Source organism: Cynoglossus semilaevis, chromosome 18 (assembly GCF_000523025.1).
Source record: "Cynoglossus semilaevis isolate Cse_v1.0 chromosome 18, Cse_v1.0, whole genome shotgun sequence".
In the NCBI taxonomy this organism is placed as follows: Eukaryota; Metazoa; Chordata; class Actinopteri; order Pleuronectiformes; family Cynoglossidae; genus Cynoglossus; species Cynoglossus semilaevis.
The window spans coordinates 8,624,148-8,643,849 of record NC_024324.1 but is presented as its reverse complement, the minus strand read 5'-3'; the positions used below and the strand labels follow the sequence as shown (position 1 = coordinate 8,643,849).

At 43.7% G+C, this 19,702-nt stretch overlaps 1 protein-coding gene across 5 annotated transcripts in view; it reads left to right on the top strand.

Moving 5' to 3' along the window:
• The window catches only part of rbms3 (RNA binding motif, single stranded interacting protein), a 307,360-nt gene that overhangs the window by 257,083 nt on the left and 30,575 nt on the right, over positions 1-19,702 (top strand). For all 5 annotated transcript variants that reach the window (XM_017041191.2, XM_025065108.1, XM_017041190.2 and 2 more), the window contains 2 exons: positions 13,607-13,713; positions 19,577-19,620. In XM_017041191.2, coding sequence (XP_016896680.1) covers positions 13,607-13,713; positions 19,577-19,620 — 151 coding nt within the window. The remainder of the gene's footprint in view (positions 1-13,606; positions 13,714-19,576; positions 19,621-19,702) is intronic.

The window sequence follows — 19,702 nt, the reverse complement described above, 5'->3', positions numbered from 1 at the left end:
CCTGCTGATGCGTTTTAATATTTAACGTCCTTTTCTTGTTAGGTCTGTTTTCTTCTTCTTCTTTCTGAATGTCAAGCGATTTGTAAAACTGCTGCAAAAGTTAAGAAATAATAATAATAATAATAATTTATTGGTATAAAATAATCTGAAACATAGAATCACCAGTTAGCGTACCATACTATTGTTAACAGCTGTTACCTGTTAGCATGGGGGGGGAAAAGTACGTCGGGGTAACTTTTAGTTTGTCAACACTGAAGTTTGTCAGTGTTAGCGTCACCGCGCTGCTGTTGGTGTGGATATTGATGTTGTGTGTGTGTCAATACTGCTCCCCTCCCACATTACCTCCCAGAGTCAGAACATGTGAGAGACACAAAAAAAAAACGACTCTTCATCGATTGGAAGCCATTAATGCAAAGTGAGAAAAACAAAAGCCTTTCATCACATCTGAGATGTTTAGGCCACCACTTCACAGACGGTCAAACTTTCTTTTTTTTTTTTTTTTTTGACGGTCAAACTTTCTTTTTTTTAAACCTCCTGTAATCCCACAGATTGTTGTCTCTCGAAGAGGTGAAGAGGACAAAACAGTGAACTTATTTTGAAACTGTTTCCTGAGTGATTATTCTCCTGAGACGATGGACTTTTTTTTTCTTCTTTCACATTCTCTGACACTGTTCTGAAAAAAAAAAAACAAGGCTGAAAAATCTTGGCTGTTTTTTGCCGACAATTATTTCACGTTTGGGGACAGCGACTTAGAAACCAGCTTTAGATTTACCACTTTATTTTTTCTTGACATTACTGTCGTATAAATTTGCAGGCTGCAGATGAGTTTAACGGGATTTAATATTTATATACTGTAATGTGCCAGGATAAAATATGACACACACCTCATTAAGTGAAGTGTTTTATATTCTTGATAGTTGCATATTCATCCAATTATTAGCTTGACCTTTACTTTCCCATCAAAAACAATTTCATAAATGTCACTTTAGTGAAACGGCTCCGTAACTTGAATGAGATTTTCACGGCGACTTCGGATGAACGTGCCACTTTGTTGTCAGCGGCTTTTTTCTTTTTTCTTTTTTTTTTGAAAGTAGGAAAAAATTGCCTTAAAATGTCTGAATTAGGAGCTGGAGTGTCTGATGAACCGCTGTCTGTTTGACAAAGCACACATGAAGGCGGTTGGTGTCTAAATTTGGACGTAATTATCCTTTCAAATACGGGCGGCTATGCTACTAAGCTTGGATTATCCGCCACATTCCTACAGAAAAAAGCATTTTTTGCTCACACGTCCTCCACAGTAAATGACAGATGAAAGTCCTGTCATTTAAAAAACTGCGAGTCTACGCTTTTACACGTTTGAAATACCAATATTTTCCGCATTCTACCCATAGTAACTGTTTCATATAATTTGCGGCTCCTACTTCATTCCTGGAGGCGATGGGGACACGAGCAGCGTCCCACAACATCTGTTGGTTCACTCAATGTAATTACGGAGTATTTCTGAAATGAAAAACCCTGAACTAATGTGCTGGCAGTAATGCATTTACCCTGTCATGCCCAGGAATGACACTTCAGGTGTGGTATTAGCAACTGCAGTGGCAGATAATGACCACGTTCACCTGAGGGAGGCGATATAGATATTTTCACAGATGGTTCATAATTGTTTTTGTTTTTTTCTGGTCAGGCTTATATTTGTCATACAGGACAGGACAAGTTAAACACCTAAGGGAAAAAAATGGACAATTTAAATTTATGCAAACGTTAGCTGAAGTATAATTTCACAGCAAATGCTTCACAAATGTCTCTCTGATCTTTGACCTTAAATACTCACATGTAACATTTTTTTAGATATCATTTATAACATTAAAAAAATATATAATATAAAAGTGAAAATATTAGCATTACATCTTGTGCAGTTAGCGGTTCGGATGTTTGGGCAGGAATTGTGAAATAGACACTGCATATATATCCTGAGAGTAGCATTAGTCCCATGAGCTAGCGTTGTTAGCATACCTTAAGAACAACCATATAGATGCTAACATGCACATGCTAACAGGACGGTGTGTGTCTTTGAATGAATTGGTTTCCACTCCTGTTGTTGTCGTTGTTCTTTTTCTTCTACTGTACCTTGACTCCAGGAGTGTCTCTGGTCTCTGGTCATACACAGGATCAAACCGCAAAAAATCAGTCAAGCGTCTCCTTTTTTTCTTTTTAACAAATGGAGAGCCGTAGTGATGTAGTGCGCTGCTTCCTGTCGTCCGTTGTGTGTGTGCAGGACATGCCTGCGTGGCTGCACCACTGAAGTGAAAGAGCACAAAAAGCTGCTGCACCTGCAGCTTCTGTCAGCGAGAGGAGACCTCCTTTCAACGCCGCTTTAATCACCGTCTCCACAGTTCGGCTCTGCACACACTCGGCCGGTCCAAATCCTCACACACACACACACACACACACACTCACTCACTCACTCACACACAGACGCCTTCTTCTGATCCCTAATCAGCCCCGGTGCCACTCTTCATTGATCCTCAATCAGTTACAGTAAAGGGGACTCTATGAAACCTACCTCACCTTCCTCCCCCCTCACCTCCCCCCTCCACTCTCTACTCCCCCTCTTATTAGTCAGGTTGCCCTGCTTCCATTGATCATAAATCAACGTCACTGCAGGCATTGATCGTCAATCACCCTCTGTGACATTATTGATGCGGCTGCTCGCTCTGCCACAGGCCTGCCCTCAGCCTCCCGGCCCGCTCGCAGCCTGGCTGTGGCATATTGATCCCGCCCCCCCCCTATCCCCCCAGATACGGTATCGAGGGCTCTTTATTGATAATTCATTTATTGTGCTGTAATTTCATTTTCTTTCCTGTCTGTACTGTTGTTACTGGAAGCCCCCACGGTGGAAACCTGGTTAACAGACACGCAGCCGTTAGTGCGCTCCACCATGCGTCTCTAAGTGATGTGGCTCAGTGCTCTGTGTTTGCAGTTCAAGGCATTTCTTCCACCTCACTTTAAATGTCACTGTCAATTTTCCAGCGACGGGAGCTTAAAGGTTAGATAGGCCGACTTAAGTGGAGTAAAATCAGAAGCCGGAGACTCGGAGCTCCTCCTGAAAAGCTGTCAAATGCAAAGCAGCGTTTCATAACCTCGGTGTTTTCGCTGGACGACCGTGGAGGAGCGTCTGTACAGAAGGCCACAGACGAGTGTCTGGTCTAAGAACTGTTGTTCTTGTTTACAGCAGAGTGTTTTGTTGCAGTCGTAGACGTATAGATGACGCACATCAGTCATCCGACAAGCGGAGCTGGCAGTGAAAACATTCCCGTTCAGTCACGGATCCCATCACAACCTCATGAGTAACACACACACACACACTTTATGGCCGGGACGCACTAATTCATGCACATGCATTAGTGCTTTATAGCTGCTAATTAATCTTTTTATTTTCCTGTTGTAACGTCTGCGGCTCCGGAGTAGTTTTTGTGGTTGATGTCGATCTCACAGAGGCAGGAGCGGACGGAGAGTGAAGCAGGAGTGAGTTTGTGTTTCTCTTTGTTCTTCTGGATGTTTGCTAGAGTTTAACTAAACAACTTGTGGTTATTAGAGGTATTTTTTAATTACTATTTTCTTTATTTTGCTCAAATGTTTCTGAAAGAAAAACAATTTATTTTATCAAAGCTAGCTATCTGCTGGTTTAACTGTAGGGGGTGCAATATTAGGGAAGTGCTGAGCAAATCAATCAATGGAGTTTGATGGTTGTTTTTTTAATAGTCTAGAACAGTGTTTCCCAAACAAACTAAAAGTCACAAACTTTCGCGACCCAAAGTCAATAGACATTATTCGTAAACTCCTCGAAGACATGATGCAAGACGACCCCCCCCAAAGCAAAACGACCCCCCCAAAAAAAAAGAATTCCTTTTGCGACCCACCTGAGGGTCCCCCCAAAAAAAAAATTCCTTTTGCGACCCACCTGAGGGTCGCGACCCAGTCTTTGGGAAACAATGGTCTAGAATATTAAAGTTTCTTGGTTTTTATTTGTGGTCTCTGTTGTGGGGACAAATGGAGGTACTGGTACTTTTTAATGTCCCTGTGTGGGGACTAATATCTGCCTACATGTAGTTGTTTTTTTGAGCCCACTGACAAACCCATATTGCCCCCCCCCTCCCCCTCCTCAAAAGAAAATGAAATTCGACTCAGGCTCTTGTCCTTTTGGCTGCAGCAGAGGTGCTACAGAGCATGTCCCAACAGTGTCCTGACGGAGACCGAACCTTGATTCATTCTCAGTCTCCGCCAGTGTCACATAGAGCAGAAATATTTGCTGCAGCTCCGGTGGACGGGCAGTTGTGTTGAATTACCGAGCGGCCGTCTGTGTGATTCATCTCTATAGATGGAGCAGGTTTCACGGGTCACTGGAGGCGTTGGCAGTGTTATAATACTGTGCTAACAGGGACAGAGCCGCTTTCACTGTCTGCCCACACAGACAGAGCCAACGACACAGACAACCCCTCACTAGCCCCCCTACGGGCAGAGCGCAGTAACAGCTGCTCTTAAGTCACGGTGGCAGAGTCAGACCTACGGCACTTGAGCCGACGCCTCATCTGTTTCTGCCTCATGTCAGAGCTGCTCTTCCTTGGTTTGTATGTAAACACAAATTCAGTGTGTGATCGCAGAATTACCAGTGCATCAAAGCTGGGAAGACTCTCTCTTACTCACATCATAAAATCCATATTCTCTAAGTGGCAGAGTCATAACGTTTTTTTTTTCTCCTTAAAGATGCTGGCTTCATCATTTCAGTGGTTAGAAAAGCACTTTGGATCAGTGTTATTACAAGTCCAATATGCACTCAAGTCTGCGCTCTCACCAGCCTGACTCTCCCCGTCAGACAGTCACTGTTTAGAACTGTATATATCGGCAACACAAGGGCGTCATATATGCTGTATTTTAATCACAAATTCAATTCTTTGCAAACAAACACTATTAGCTGCAAAGGGAATTAGTGTCGATTCCAACTGTACGACGACTGATTGAAATAAGATTTTAATAACTTGGAAACTAAAAAGAATTTCTAAATAAAATGTTCAAATGTTTTTTTCCCAAAGTAGACGGTACATGTGTCACATTAGAAAAATCACATGGTCAAAAATGTCCCAAAAAGTACATGTTACTCAGTATTAAACCCTGTCCTGTTTAGTTGAACACTGCCCTGATGTATTTGCAGGAATGAAAGAAAGACAAACATGAAGATCTTCCCTTAACCGCATTATTTTTTAGTTTTTATAATTACCTGCTGCCACCTACTGGAACGGTATTAAATTGTTCTTATGCCACTGTTACAGTGACAAACAAAGACGAAATATTTGAATTTAATTAAAATGTTCCGCGGTACACCTGGTGATCTGTACGGACACGCTAATGTTCCACGTTTCCAAATCTGTCAAGTCTTCCACGCTAATGTTCCACGTTTCCAAATCTGCTCAGTGTTTATGACCAGCACACACAGACCTGACACGTCGTGTGAACTCGTCTCGTGTTTGAAATGGCACTGAGCCTCTACTCCCACTGTTTGGTGATCACCGCAGGCATCAGTTTTTAAATTTGTCAAATTAGGCTTTAACAAATAGGATTAAAGTTTTTAGTAAGAAAAATAAATAATAACTGTAATAAAAACTGTACTTTGTCCTTTTGCCCCAGAGCAAGAAAAGTCCAAGTGAATTACCAGACTGGGGATATAATGGTTTTAATCCCATTCTCTGGAAGTTCACTGACTCTTTATAATAAATATTAAAAAAAAAGGTTTGCACATGTCAACTGGAAACAGCAGGTTGACTTGGCTCTCTGCTCGTCGACCCATCTGCGACGTCGGAGACTGGCCTGTTTCTCATTGCGGTGTGTTCTTAACCAGGATCTTATTTCATATCCACTGTGTTTTCCACGGTCCCACGCCGTTCCCTTACAGTTATTGCTCCGACCTCAATGCGGACACTTGTACTGTAATTGCAGTCCTTCACCAGCTGTGTAAAGCTACCAGTGATACGGAGACCTTCTGCGGCAAACGAGATGTTGGCAGCGCGCAGCGGCATGTGTGGCTTTAACATAGGAAACATCTGCCAGTGCCACTTTAAAATCGCAGCTAACTACGGGAACACCCGGCTCTGCCAAATGGAATGACTGCGGCGAGGGGCTGTCTGCTGGTGTAAATGTTGTTTTAATATACGGCTGCAGGTTAGCTAGACCTTCAGCGGAGTCGGCCAACGTACACACCGATGTGTAGACGCGCTCTCCCCGCCTCGCCCGCCTCTGCCGTGTACCTCGTCTGTTTGTGATTTGTTTTGTCGCCATGGCAACATTAGAATTTTTTAGCAGCGAGTTGAATTAGTGGGTGAATCTAAAATGAAGTTTTTATTACAGGTAACTCAGAGCTGGTCTCGGGAGATTTTGGCAAACAGCTGGAAACATCCAGCCTTTTTGGCACCGCTCTTGCTGCGCTCAGATTTACAGTGAGAGCTGATTAAATGAGCACTCCAAGTCACAGTCACCTTCAGCCATTTTTAGCATTTCTAATTAGAACAACTTTGCATTCCTGTTTAAAGGTAATAGACGGCGGCTGTTCCTTACAGCAGGAGCGCTCTGACAGATTGATGGTCAGTTAGGCCTCTCTTGACCTCTGTTGACCTCTGTCTTTAAAATCCATGTTATTGTCTCAGGCTCAGAAATGATTTAACAGAACGTTTCTGCTGTTGTGAAATTTATTTAAGGCTGTTTTTGGCTAACGTTTAGTTTGTCCTGGGCTAACATTAGCATGTTTATAGCATGTAAGTACTGCTTTTAGTTATTACAAACACTATTCAGTTATTCTGGATTTACATAATAGTCAAAATATTTTTGCAAGCACTTGTTTTGGATGATCTAATCTGGATTATTTCTGGTCTACAACTATTTATTTTTATACTGTTTGATATTTTGATACAGTGATTTGTCTGAACAAACTTTTAATTATGTGTGGATGTTTTTTATTTTGGCTAATATTTAGCTTCTTTTTTTGTTTTTGCTAATGTATTTGTTTTTTCAGACATTTTTTTAAACTAAATATTTTTTTTTGTTTTTGCTGATGTATTTATTTTTTCGGAGACATTTTTTTAAACTAAATCCCGATCCGTGCCCTGTTGTAGCTGCTTTATCGATGTGAGGTCTCCTACAGTTCGTATGACTGGTGGAAACCTACACAAATGGAAGTGCGCTCTCCGTGGTGCTAATGTTTTCCAGGGCCGGTCTGATTGTCTGAGCCAATTGTAGTCGTCTGCTGCAGCGTGGACTCGTACGGTGGAGCTGATCTCATCCATCAGCTTTGTTTATTTGTCTGAATCAAGTCAGGGATCAGTGTCTGCTCAGCAGTGCGAATACACAAATAGATAAGAGTCATAGACAGATAGACAGATAGACAGAAAGACAGAAGGACGATGGAGAGAGATGGATTAGCATGTCACAGACTCCCTACATAACATTAGTCTTGTTAAGTGCCCAATATCTCATCGATCAGGCTCCTACAGCAGCCATCCAGGGCTCATCTCTTCACTCCTCTTCCTGTAATCCATATTATCATCTCAGGCCTGTGCTGTGCTGCAGGAACCCTCGGTGGAAACGTCAACTAAGGTCTGATCAATAAGCGTATATGGAGCATGTGGAGCGGATGTGGTGCGTTGTTGACATCCGTCTGTGCCTTCACTCATCTTTCTGTCTCATCTGTACGGTCAGTCGGATGAGCGGACAACTGGTCTACCTCCACTCCTGCCCCTCACTGAATCTCCCGTCTCGTCCGTCCCCGCTCTCCGTCACTGTCTCTCCGTGACACTGTATCTGTCCCTCCATCCATCTCCCTCCTCCTCTCTGTCAGGCTCCTCAGTTTCAGCACCTACTACATTTATCAGGTCGTGTCATTGAGCCACGTGCACCGTCTTCGTTTCCATGTGTGAGGATGCAGGGACAGATATTGACTGAGGACCGACTGAGAGTCCTCCCTGTGGGGACACTGCTCCACATGCATGTCAGTGTCCGTCTATAAACCCCCCAGGTTGACTCTGGTAATGGCTCCAGTATTTATCACCAATCACTTCATTAGATACTCAGCGCCTTTAGGCTCCAGAGCATTGTTTCCCAAAGACTGGGTCGTGACCCTCAGGTGGGTCGCAAGAGATTTTTTTTTTTGGGTCATCTCACATCATGTTTCCCAGGAGTTTATAAAAAAAAATGTCTATTGACTTGAAGCACTGCTCTAGAAGAGGGGTCTCAAACTCCTGGCCTGCAGGCCCTTTTTCAGTATGCAGTATGCCACTAGATGTCAGTATAAGTAAACTGACCCCCTGCTGTTAGTTTTTGGCCCTTAAATGACTTGAAATGTTTACCTAAATGCATTTTTTTGTGGGGGAAAAAAGCAGATGGTTAGGGCGAGTGGGGGGAAAAAAGCAGATGGTTAGGGCGATAAAGCCCAAACCTCATATTGCTATAAATCTGAAACATTTCTGTCATTGCAGTAGACACCTGCTGCTCACCTATGGATACTTTAAATGAGCTCTATCCCAGTTTGTTCACCCCTGTCTGACCACGTTGTCCATCTTCCCGTGGCTCCGTCCAGCTGCGGGACAGAACTCACACCATCAGCAGCTGGCTTCTTCAACAAGTCACTGACTTCACTGTGCTTAAATGGCCTCCACAGGGACCGGTTCTTAATCCACGGGTGCCTCTGGGATGTGGTGTAGTGGAACAGAAGAATTACATCATGGATGTAGAGCCAGCAACTCTGTGATTCTATCATGTCCATTTGGACGCAAATCCCTCCGAGGAGTGTGTCCAGCATTTTGTTTAACTTGTGTTTGCGCTGGGAGGAGGGCGGGCTCCAACCCCACTGATGGGCCTAATGCTGTGGGCTGCGTCCTATTGGTCCTGTCCATGTCATGTGTTTTCATGCATATTTCTGAGCTCTGTACTGCCGTCTCTCATCTTCGCCCGTCTCTACTTTGTTCCTCTTCCTCCCACACTTCTTCAGTCTCTTCCCACAGCCTCTTCAGTCTGAGCAGACAGGTCAAGCTCACTGATGGGAATCAGACAGTTGTTGATCCAATTAGACAGAGCCCCCTCCTCTCCCTCCCGCCCCCCGCAACCCCACCTCCTCAGGCGACGTGAGATAAATTCCAGTAAAATGCCATCTTTCTTTTGTCCTTTCCTTCAACCTCTGCAAATATGTCCTCGCAGCGACAACACGGAGACGTCCAAATGACTCCTCAGAGCTGCTGAGCTCATGGAACTTCAGGGCCAAGTACCAACTGGAGCCTTTAGCCAAACATGTCATGGGCTTTCTCTCACTGAGGTTTTTTTTTTTTTTTTTTTTTCAGACTGCTTCATTTTGGTTGAAGACTCTGAACAGTTCCCTTTGTTCGCCCTCTGGGGCTTCGCACAGTCTCGGAGCGATGCAAGGGCCGTCCTGGTCCGACCCCAAGATCTTGTGAGAGGCTTCTTTTGTTAGTGCCCTGGTGGTGAAAAGCCGTCTGTTTGAACTGAGCAAAACCTTTTTTTTTTTTCTTCTATGGCCTGAGGGTCTTCCTGTACGATTTCATCATTCACTCCACACAGATGTACAGAGATCAGAGTCTGGTCTGAGCAGCAGATCGCACGGTAACGTTCTGACATTGATCTATTACAATACATGTGCTTATTTGCATTCATGTATCAAGATGCCATTCATCTGGCCCGGCCGGAATGTTCCGGAGCTCAGCTCTGTGTCTACATCATAACAGAATGAAAAGAGTTTAGTTAAGGTCTGCTTGGTTCACGACCGAGGGCTGATCTGCCCCCAATAAGGAACATCAGTATTAGCGGTGATTACTTAGCCACGCGGCGCTAATGAGCAAACACTCGCAACAAGCTTCAATTTTTTTTTTAAAACGACCAGAGTGAGAGCAGCGTCTGGTTGCCGAAGTACATCTTCGTGCACTTACTGCTTCGTTTCACCGCGCTGCTAATGCGTCTATTGATGAGCAGAAAGCCGTGACCGTCTCCTCGCGGCCAAATGCACAGCGTGGAGTATGTCATCAAACGAGGCTAGCACTCTCAGACGTCTTACTCTCACAATAGCCTGCCTGCACTTCCTCCACAGCCATTGTGTGTGTGAGTGTGTGTGTGTGTGTGTGTGGTGGGTGGGTGTATGCAGCTATGGTCGTCCTTCATTATCAGTCTTTACCGCTGTTCTAGTGTATATGAAAAACTCTTACCGGTCGTTATGGAGTTTCTTGTTATTGGCGGCTGTTGACCTTTGACCTTAATTCCAATTTTTTTAACCATTAAAGGACACTCACACACACACACACACTTCTACATCCTGTCAGTGGCCTGGTTTATTCTGAGCTGTGACTGTGGTGACGGTGTGTGTGGTGAGAGGTTGAAGAAGTGTTTTAGCTCTGGCTCCGGCCTGTTTGGACCACTTCGTGCTTGTGGGAGAGTGTGTGTTCTTGTGGTTCAAACCAGAGCATCTCTGAGGGCAGCTGCTGCTGTGTGTGTGTGTGTGTGTGTTCCAGGGTGGAGTGGTGTGAGGCTGTTGATCTTGGGCTGGAGGCCTGACCAAATTGGCCAGTTCTTTGTGGGAACTACGGCAGGAAGAACGTCAGCGTGTAGCCTGTCAGATTATCTGCCGTTTCTTCAGTAGCTCATTATCTCAGAGGAACAGGTTTGGAAACGGAGCTCTGGTTTGTTTTTTTTTCTCCCTACAGATCCTTCCATCTGTACTTTACCCAAATGTATACGATCCCCTCAAGCCACATAAACAGACTGAGTGTGTTTACATGTCCATTAAGGTCAAACTACAGGCACAGCTCGACTGGGCCGGTACGCTGAGAGAATCAGAATCAGAATCAGAATCAGGACGGCAGTATATTACCTCTGAAATACAGCTTTCAGGCTGTCGTTTAATAATCAAACACTACAGTGAAAAGAACAGATCTCATCCAATGTCATCGCAGCATTCCCAGATGATGGCTGCCATTTTGTTATTTGTAACAAAGATTCTACAAAACTTTGTTTTTTTTTTTCTATTTGTAACAAATATTTTACAAAACTTTGGGGTTTTTTTATTTTTCCAGGTCTATATCAGATTTTTCCAGGTATATATTAAGGGTGTCAAACATAAAGCCCGTGGGCCAGGGTGTCAAACATAAGGGCCATGAGCCAGAACGGCCCGCTAGTAGGTTCAATCCGGCCCGCTTGATGGCCCGCTAGTAACACTCCATGTCCATGAGGTTTTATAAAATTATATTTCAATAATAGTAACACTCCATGTTCATGAGGTTTTATAAAATTATATTTCAATAAATATGAATATTTTGTAATATACTTCAACTTCTTTACATAGAAACTAAGGGGAAAAACATGGACTAGTAATTATGTTATGATTGTACTGGTCCGGCCCACTTGACATCTAATCAGGCCCATATGTGACCCCTGAACCAGAATGACTTTGACCCCCGTGGTTTATATAATATTTTTACGCCTATGCTTACATGAGAATAAAAAAAGTGTTGTTTCTGCTCTATAACCAAAGTACACAGGTAGTATTTATTCAAACTCACCATAGTGGTGCACAAGCTAGTGAGCGCTAGGTTGCTACAAGCTAATGAACTATAGCAAGCCTCCAGAAGGCGGATGTGCTGCAGCCTTTGGTCTTGTTTATCTGATTAAACACACAGTAAACATCACATACTGAACATCACACACACACACACACACACACACATCTTCCTCCCCCTTAATACATCACCACATCTGATTCACCGGATTCACACCCCCCTACGCTCAGTCAGAGTACAAAAATCCACTCAGTTCAAGTGTGACCATATTTACAGGAGGTGCCCGTCAGGAAATGAAGACACAAATCATCATGTTTGCTCATTAACACCCAAATAATTTCATTCAGCTGAAAACCTCCCCCGTCGTAAATTCATTAGATTTCAGCGTGGTTTATGGCTCTCTCGCTCTCTGTCAGCCCTGACAGCCCTGACGGCCCTGACGGCCGCGTTATTATGAGCCTGAGCTTGTCTTAACATCTGGGAGCTGCGATTAAAACCATCAACAAATCTCAGGCTGCGTGTCATCTCTAGCAGGGCCCGTGATTAAAGGGGCCGTCGCTCACCTCCCGCAGATGAACCCGTGTCGCCACAGTGCAGCCCTGTCACGAGCTGCCAGGCCGCTAATGTGAATGCGATGACAGCAGAGCAGTCAGGCCCCGTCTGAGCCGCCAGGTGCAGGGCAGCAGTGGTTCATTGTTTGGATGAAGTTGGCAGGATCAGTGTGTAGTGTACTGAGGCTGGACTGTGCTGCAGCACTCACTGGGATTCACTGTTTGATCCTGGTGTGTATATGTATTTATTTATTTTATTTTTTTGGATTCCCATTCGCTCTACGTTTCATCTTTCTTATCTCTTTTTTCCCTTTTCTTTTCCCAGTTCTGCTCCGTCTTGTGTTTATCCAAGCGCTTCCAGAGAGATTCCAATCTCGCTGACGCAAACTTTTAAAAAAAAAAAAAAAAGGGGGACAGACACACACCCCCGGCCAAATTAGCCACCTGTTTCTCACGAGAAAAGCTCACCAAGACGTTCTTTTTTTTTTTCACTTTCTTCCCTCTTCAGGCCCGTCATTCTCTAACACTCTCTCATCCAGATGACTGTCTTCAGTCACCTGCAGTGAGAGTGTGGGAGAGTGCCCTTTGAAAAGTTACCTTTCTGCAAACTTTAGTCATCGCAACATTTTCATAAACGCTTCGTTGGTATTTATGCAGCGTTTAATACAAAAAGATAATGCGATAAAAAGGTACAGGTTCACAGAAGGAGCTGGAGTTAGTTTTATTAGTATTAGGTTCAAGGATCTAAAAGTTTGAAAAGTTAGAGTTTGAAAATCAACACAAAATAACAGCTAAAAAAATTAGCCGAAAAGATGGCACTAAAGTTGACAGGTTATTTTCTTTTACATTTTCTAATAAAATAAATTGTTAAAACTACCAGAAAGAATTGAGAGAAAACAGAAACAGAGCTAAAAAAAGTTGTCTGAAGGTAAAGTGATGTAAGCAGCTGTGATTCAGAGACAGATTGTTGATAAAAAACTCCATGAACGCTGATCGCTTCAGAGTGGGTTTTAACTTTTATATAATTTAATTTTCAAATAATCAGAGTTAAAGGTGGCAGTAACGCTACAGACCTGCAGGGTGTTCTGTGTCAGGACCAGCAGCTCCTTATAGAAACCGTCTCTGGTGGTTTTTGGCGGAGAGAGCGCTGCTACGTCACCATCTTAGAAGTATTTACAACAGCTATTACTGCCATTATTATTTCAACAATACTCCGCTTCGCTCTTTCATGGAACGCCAGCTGTTTCTGGGAGCAGAAGCTCTGCCAATACTTGGTCTGGGAATTTGACTAAGACTTACACAGGCAGGGAGGAGAGAGGGAGGGAGGTGGGATGGTTGAGATGGAGAAAATGAACATTATTCCAAAGGTTCTCTGTCGTTCTGAGGGTGGAGAGGTCTCTCACAGCGTACAGTCATCCTCAAATTATTTTCTCCTCTTTTCTCTCTCTTCTGCAGCTCCTACAGAGCCTTTGCTGTGCAAGTTTGCAGACGGAGGCCAGAAGAAACGCCAGAGCCAGAGCAAGTACCCTCAGAACGGACGGCCGTGGCACAGAGAAGGCGAGGTGAGACTTCACGTTAGCATCAGTGCAAAAGGAAATCAGTTACAGACGATGTGTTCATACTGGGCTTGTTCGGGAAAACTACCTAAAAAAAGGTGTGTGTCAGAAAACAAAAAGAAATTATAAATGTTTTAGTATTTACATATTGAAATTTCGAGTCATAAATTTAATTTCTTACGTCCATTTAAGAAGTTTGAAAAGTACAGTTATAGCCCGCAGCTAGCTTATTGCTAATTAAAATAAGCTAAAGTTAGCTGACATACAGCTAAAAGCCAAACTGAATACAGAACAGTCATTTGGACAAACATATATTAAAATATGTTCCTAAAGCTAAATTAGTTTTTTAGAAGTAAAACTTAAGATGTTTAATTTACTGCTAGATTTTCAGAAGTAAAACTTAAGATGTTTAATTTATTTAATCTGTGTAATCTGTGTTTCTGAAGCATAAATAATAAATATTTAGCTTTGGACCACATTAAACCTGTTCCAGGGCCGTGATTGGCTCCTGGTCCAGGTTTTGCAGGTTGATGGAAAACAAAAACAGCAGCTCAGCTTTATTATAAACTAAAGAGAGGTTAAAAATAATAAAAGAGCTAATAATCCTAAATACAACAGATATTCTCTGTGAAGTTGTAACAAACCACTGTGTTGCCAAAGAACTTTTCCACCGCAGCAGATGACATTTTAAATAAGGCGTTTACCACTGAGGTAATGGCAATTACACCAACAGGCTCCACCCTGCTTCACTAATCCCCCAGAGTCGCTGGCTTCATCTGGCTTTATGTAAACCATTACTGCCTGGCTTTGGTGTTTACTCCAAGGTATTAAGAAAGAAAAAAAAAAAGAGAGCGAGAGAGAAAAGAAAAATAGCCCAGATATCGATCTTAGCGCCAAACACTGGATGTATCGGCGCTGTCACGTGAAACGCGTCTGAAGGCGAACGCCTCATTGAGCGCTCATATTCCCGCCATACATCAGAATGCTGAGAAACCTGAAATTGGATCCAGAGCTGTGGTTCACACGAATTCATCAGCAACACGTGGAGCCAAGGGTAGAGTCTCCCCATATGGGCCGCAGCAGGAAGGACACATGGAGGAGAGAGGGTAGAGGCGCGAGCACGCCATGTTGGACCGTATAGAAGAGACGTAAAGGTGCACACACACACACGTGCACACACACACGTGTACGATCTCAGGGAGCGGCTGACAGTTGTGCTGAAGCTGCAGTGAAGGAAAAAAAACCTGTTTGTCCTTCAGAGAACACACACACTCGGTGTGTGTTTGTGCTGCGAAAAGAGAGCGGTAGCTACACCCGTCGTCTAGCTGTGTGTGTGTGTGTGTTTGTGCTGCGAAAAGAGAGCAGTAGCTACACCCGTCGTCTAGGTGTGTGTGTGTGTGCGTTTGTGTGTGTGTGCCAATCACATGTGCAGCCGTCCTAACACCTAGGAACCAGCCGAGCGGGTTTAACCTTAATCACGCTGTTACGTTACCTCACACTGACAACAGGGGGCGACTCTGTTGGTTCGAGGTGTGTCATTTGCAGCACACACACCGTATTCCGCCTGTTCTTGCAGCAGCCTCTCTCCACGTGACGTCAGTTACAGTCACAGACCGTGAGGTCCGTCTGTGCTGCGTCTCGTCCTCCTGTCTCTACTATGGATTAGATTTTATTGATCCATCACTGAGGAGGTGGTTTACAAACACTTTTTTTTAGACCAGGTGTTTGCAACCTGTGGCTCCTGAGCCTCATGCGGCTCATTAGCCTCTTTAGCATTAGCTCCCCGCAAGACCATATTTTACAAAGTCGACCAATACGGCGATAAAATAACAGATACGACTGAGTTAAATTATTAACAACAACAGAGATTTCCATCGATTTCACACCTGAACTTAAATTATTAGCTTTCTTGCTAACAGTAAATGAGTAAATGGGGGGGTTATGGTACAACTGGTTAAACAATAACTGTTTTCTTGCTGTTTAGCAATTCTAGCAAATCTAGCAATTTGCCATCGGTGGCTGTGACATTGTCACCACTAGGAGGCTCCATTGAGAAGAAACCGTTTTGATTAATAAAGCTACACTTGTTGATGCCAATTTATATTGAACCCCATGTTAACAATGCCAGTTCAGTCATGCTTTATCTTCTGTTTTCCTTTAAATTAAATTATTATCTAATGATATACATATATTTATGTATGTATAAATATATATATATAGGGCATATATACACATATATATGTGTCGGGCACACCTGCTGTTGTATCTGCTGTTGTATAGCCTGACTGATCTTTTTTCTAGGCCAGATGTCGACTGCTGCGGTTTTACCTAAATTTTTTTTCTTCTTTATTTTTGGGGACTTGTTTACAATTATTGTTGTTATTTTTTTTTAACCACACTCCACACTTAGATCTGACCAAACTCTGCAGAGCTCCATGTCAACCTCCAGTTTAGGCCTGTATATGAAGGTGGCCATTGATCAGCCGTACAGACGGGAAGATAGGCATCACGTGTTAGTCTGTTTATCAGAGCTGAGGCCGTTCTTCAGCACACCAACATGGCAGGCAGATGAGGAGAAGATACAGTCCCCACCATCCATTACTCTCCCTCCCTCCCTCTCTCTCTCTCCCACTCTTTGCTTCACCTTTCTCACCGTCACCATTTTCCCACTGTCTCCTCTTCCCCGTGTTTTCAAAGTCCTTCAAAAACCCCAGCGCAGCATATGGAGAGACAGCGACTGAGTGACTCACTGAGACTGGGAGAGAAAGAACAGGACGGGGAACACATTGCATGATCAGTCAGGAGTTACAAGGGGTTGAGTGCTGAACGATGGCTGCTGTTGAGGACTGAGAAATATATGACAGATTTTCTCATAAACTGCTCAAAGCGGGAGTCGACAAAGTGCTGTCTCTCACTGTGTCATGCTGACAAACATATTAGTCACTGTCACACACACACACACATACGCTGCTTTTCTCCTTTTCGCTCTCTGTCACCCACACACACACACACACACACTCTCACACACAAAAACTTTCAAAGTCACACTTTTCAAGCACCTACTCCTGGGGAATGAATGTAGACGAACAAAAAACATCCGGCTCTGTGAAAACCTGACAGATGTCCGCATGTGTGTGTGTGTGTGAGAGAGAGAGAGAGAGAGAGTGTGTGTGGCCATGAGGTAAGTAGAGGAAATAAATAGTGATTAAAAGACAAACAAAAATAGAAGACAGGAAACGAGCGCTGCCTTCTCTTTTCTCAGGGTTCAGTGTGAACACTGGTCTATTCGTCCTGCTGCGTGTTAATGCTAATACGCAGTTAGCCAATCACAGCTCAGCAAATGCGAGCTTCAACGTGTGGATTAATTGTCCATAAATTGTAAATTAGAAAATGAAAATAATAATATTTTTAATTAAATATAAATAGATAATCATAAATATTTAATATACTGTATATGTAATTCTTTGTGTGAAAACAAAGGGGAAAAACAGGCCCGTGTGTAGAGGCTCAGACCCAGGGTCAGACTAGGACAGAGAGGAGAAGTTGGTCTGAAGGTGATGAAGATTCTTCTACACGAACATCTCCAGGAGAAAAGTCAGACCAAGGAACAAAGGAGAGCGTCACAAACGTCCTCCGTTGGCTACAACGTCTGTCACTGTCACAGGAAAAGAACACTGAACTGGACCAGGACCAGGACCTGACTGCAGGTGCATTCAAAAATAAACAGGTGCAGCTACTACGACCTGGAATATCCAGTCTGTCTTTGGCAGCTCCTCCTCCAGACCAAGTTTGTCAAAGCAGTCTGTACAATATTCACTCTGATGATTATTTTCTTTCTTCTGTTTTGGATCAAACTCCGAGGAGAACATTCCCAAACTGTCTCTCTTCATTATTCTTTCTCCACGTTGTGACTCAGCCAAGAGCTTACTCTGTCAGTAATCACTCACACAGTCGTGCAGGGTCCCCGGCCAGGAACCCGTCTGTTGTGGAACTCATCAGTTCATGGAACCGAGGGCAGCACTTAGAAAAGTTATCAGCCGTGCAGCAGACGAGCTGACGACCGCTGCTGGTGCCGTTAGCGCACACACGTGGGCCCAAACATGCACTGTACGAAAACATGAAAATGAAAAAGAAAAACATGCCTTGGTGCTCGTTCTGAGAACATCTGGAGTTAAAGGGACAGACCGTGGTGGGAACAGGTGGAGAGTGCACAGGACTGGAGGAGAAACTTCAATAAAACCAGGACAGATGCTAAAACGGTTCATTCAGCCCTCACAGGTTTCACAGACGCCCCCTAGAGGCCCTTTAACCACTGCCGCATGTGTACTCTGACACAGGATGAACGCGGAGGACGACCACCGTGCACATGTACGTCCACACGTACGTGGGACCAGTGTGTTTTTGTTGACTCCCCTGATGGTTCAGGCTCACTGATCCTGCGCCTCCTGCTGCTCCTCTGAGCCACTATTGCCTTCAGCAGTACATCTCAGTGTAGGTAACTCCTCCAGAGGAGCAAGGGCAAGGAGAGGTGCAGAAGAAATGGGAGGTAGGAGGAGAGTGGGGGGGGGTGGGTTAGGAGACGAGGAGGGTGAGGGGTGAGGGGAGAAAAGTTGTGAAGAAGGAAAGGGAGAGAGTCCAAGATGATGGTGAATGGAAGGAGGGGAGAAGAGGAGAGAGAGGAAGGGCAATGAAAGGGTGTGTGTGTGTGTGTGTGTGTGCGCGGTGAAATTTGCCGTCCTCAGCAGCCTTCCGTTAAAAGAAATCGGATTAGCTCTCCTCCGGGGGAGAACCTTCAGGAATGCAGATGACGGATTGCAGTGCACAGGTTTCTCTCCTTGACTCTGGAAGGGCCTCACACACACACACACACACAGACAAAGGACTCACTTCTTCCTCCCCTCTCTCTCCCTCTCTCCCTCTCTCTCTCCAAAGGGCATCTTCGACTTCTATCTCATTCATAAAAACCCTGTTGTACGTGATTGAATTGGAGGCACAGACGTGTCGCCTCGTTACTAATTCACTTTGTCCTATTGACGAAGATTTCACCCACGTCGGCTTTTGTCTCCTGTCTATTGTTTTTTTTTTTTTTTTTTCGACTTCTATCTGAAGCGCTGTTGATCTTGATTTGATTAAATTTACGTTGAACAAACAGGAGGGGGCGTCTAAATCACATTATTCTCCAAGTACAATAAAAGTACAGCATATTATCTTTGCTGACATTGCTGCAAATTATTGACAGAGACACACAGTACAGATACATGTGTAATTCACTGTGTGGTATATTAAGCTTGACCTCCCCCCCACCTTGGTGTTTAATGGTGTACCGTAAAGCAGCTGAACACCCCAGTGGTGTGAATGTGTCATAACAAGGTCTTCATGTAGTTTTCCGTCCATGAATCAAACTGTGATTTTTGTTAATGACGTCTGTCAGGTGATGTAACCATTGAAATTTGATTGGTCACAGTTATAAAGTACCACAAATGGCCCAAACCATTCAGTGTGAGTGACATCACATGACTATTTTACACCAACATTTTTCCCCAAAAATTGTTGTTTTTTTTTCTTTTTGGATCAGACCTGGGTAAATTGCATCATGGGACACAGGCAGTCTCACAAAACATTTAAAGTATAAGAAATAGACAAGTTTAGACCAGTTTGGTTTGCTTATTTTTGTTTTTGGCCTGGGGCAACAACAACAAAAAAATTTGTTCGGAACAGTTTCTAAAATTTGAACTCTCGAGTAACAGACAAATTGTAGTGAGGTTTAAAACAAGGTTTTGTTTCCTTTTTTGAACTTGTTATGTGTGTGTGATAATATTACAGCTGATGTGTTGTGTTTGTGATTGATTGTTGATGTCTTCTCTTTCAGACTGGCATGGCGTTAACATATGATCCCACTGCAATGCAGAACGGGTAAGAGCCTATCCTGACACCACACACACACACACACTCACACACACACACACACACAGACTTTTTAACTCACATGACTGGA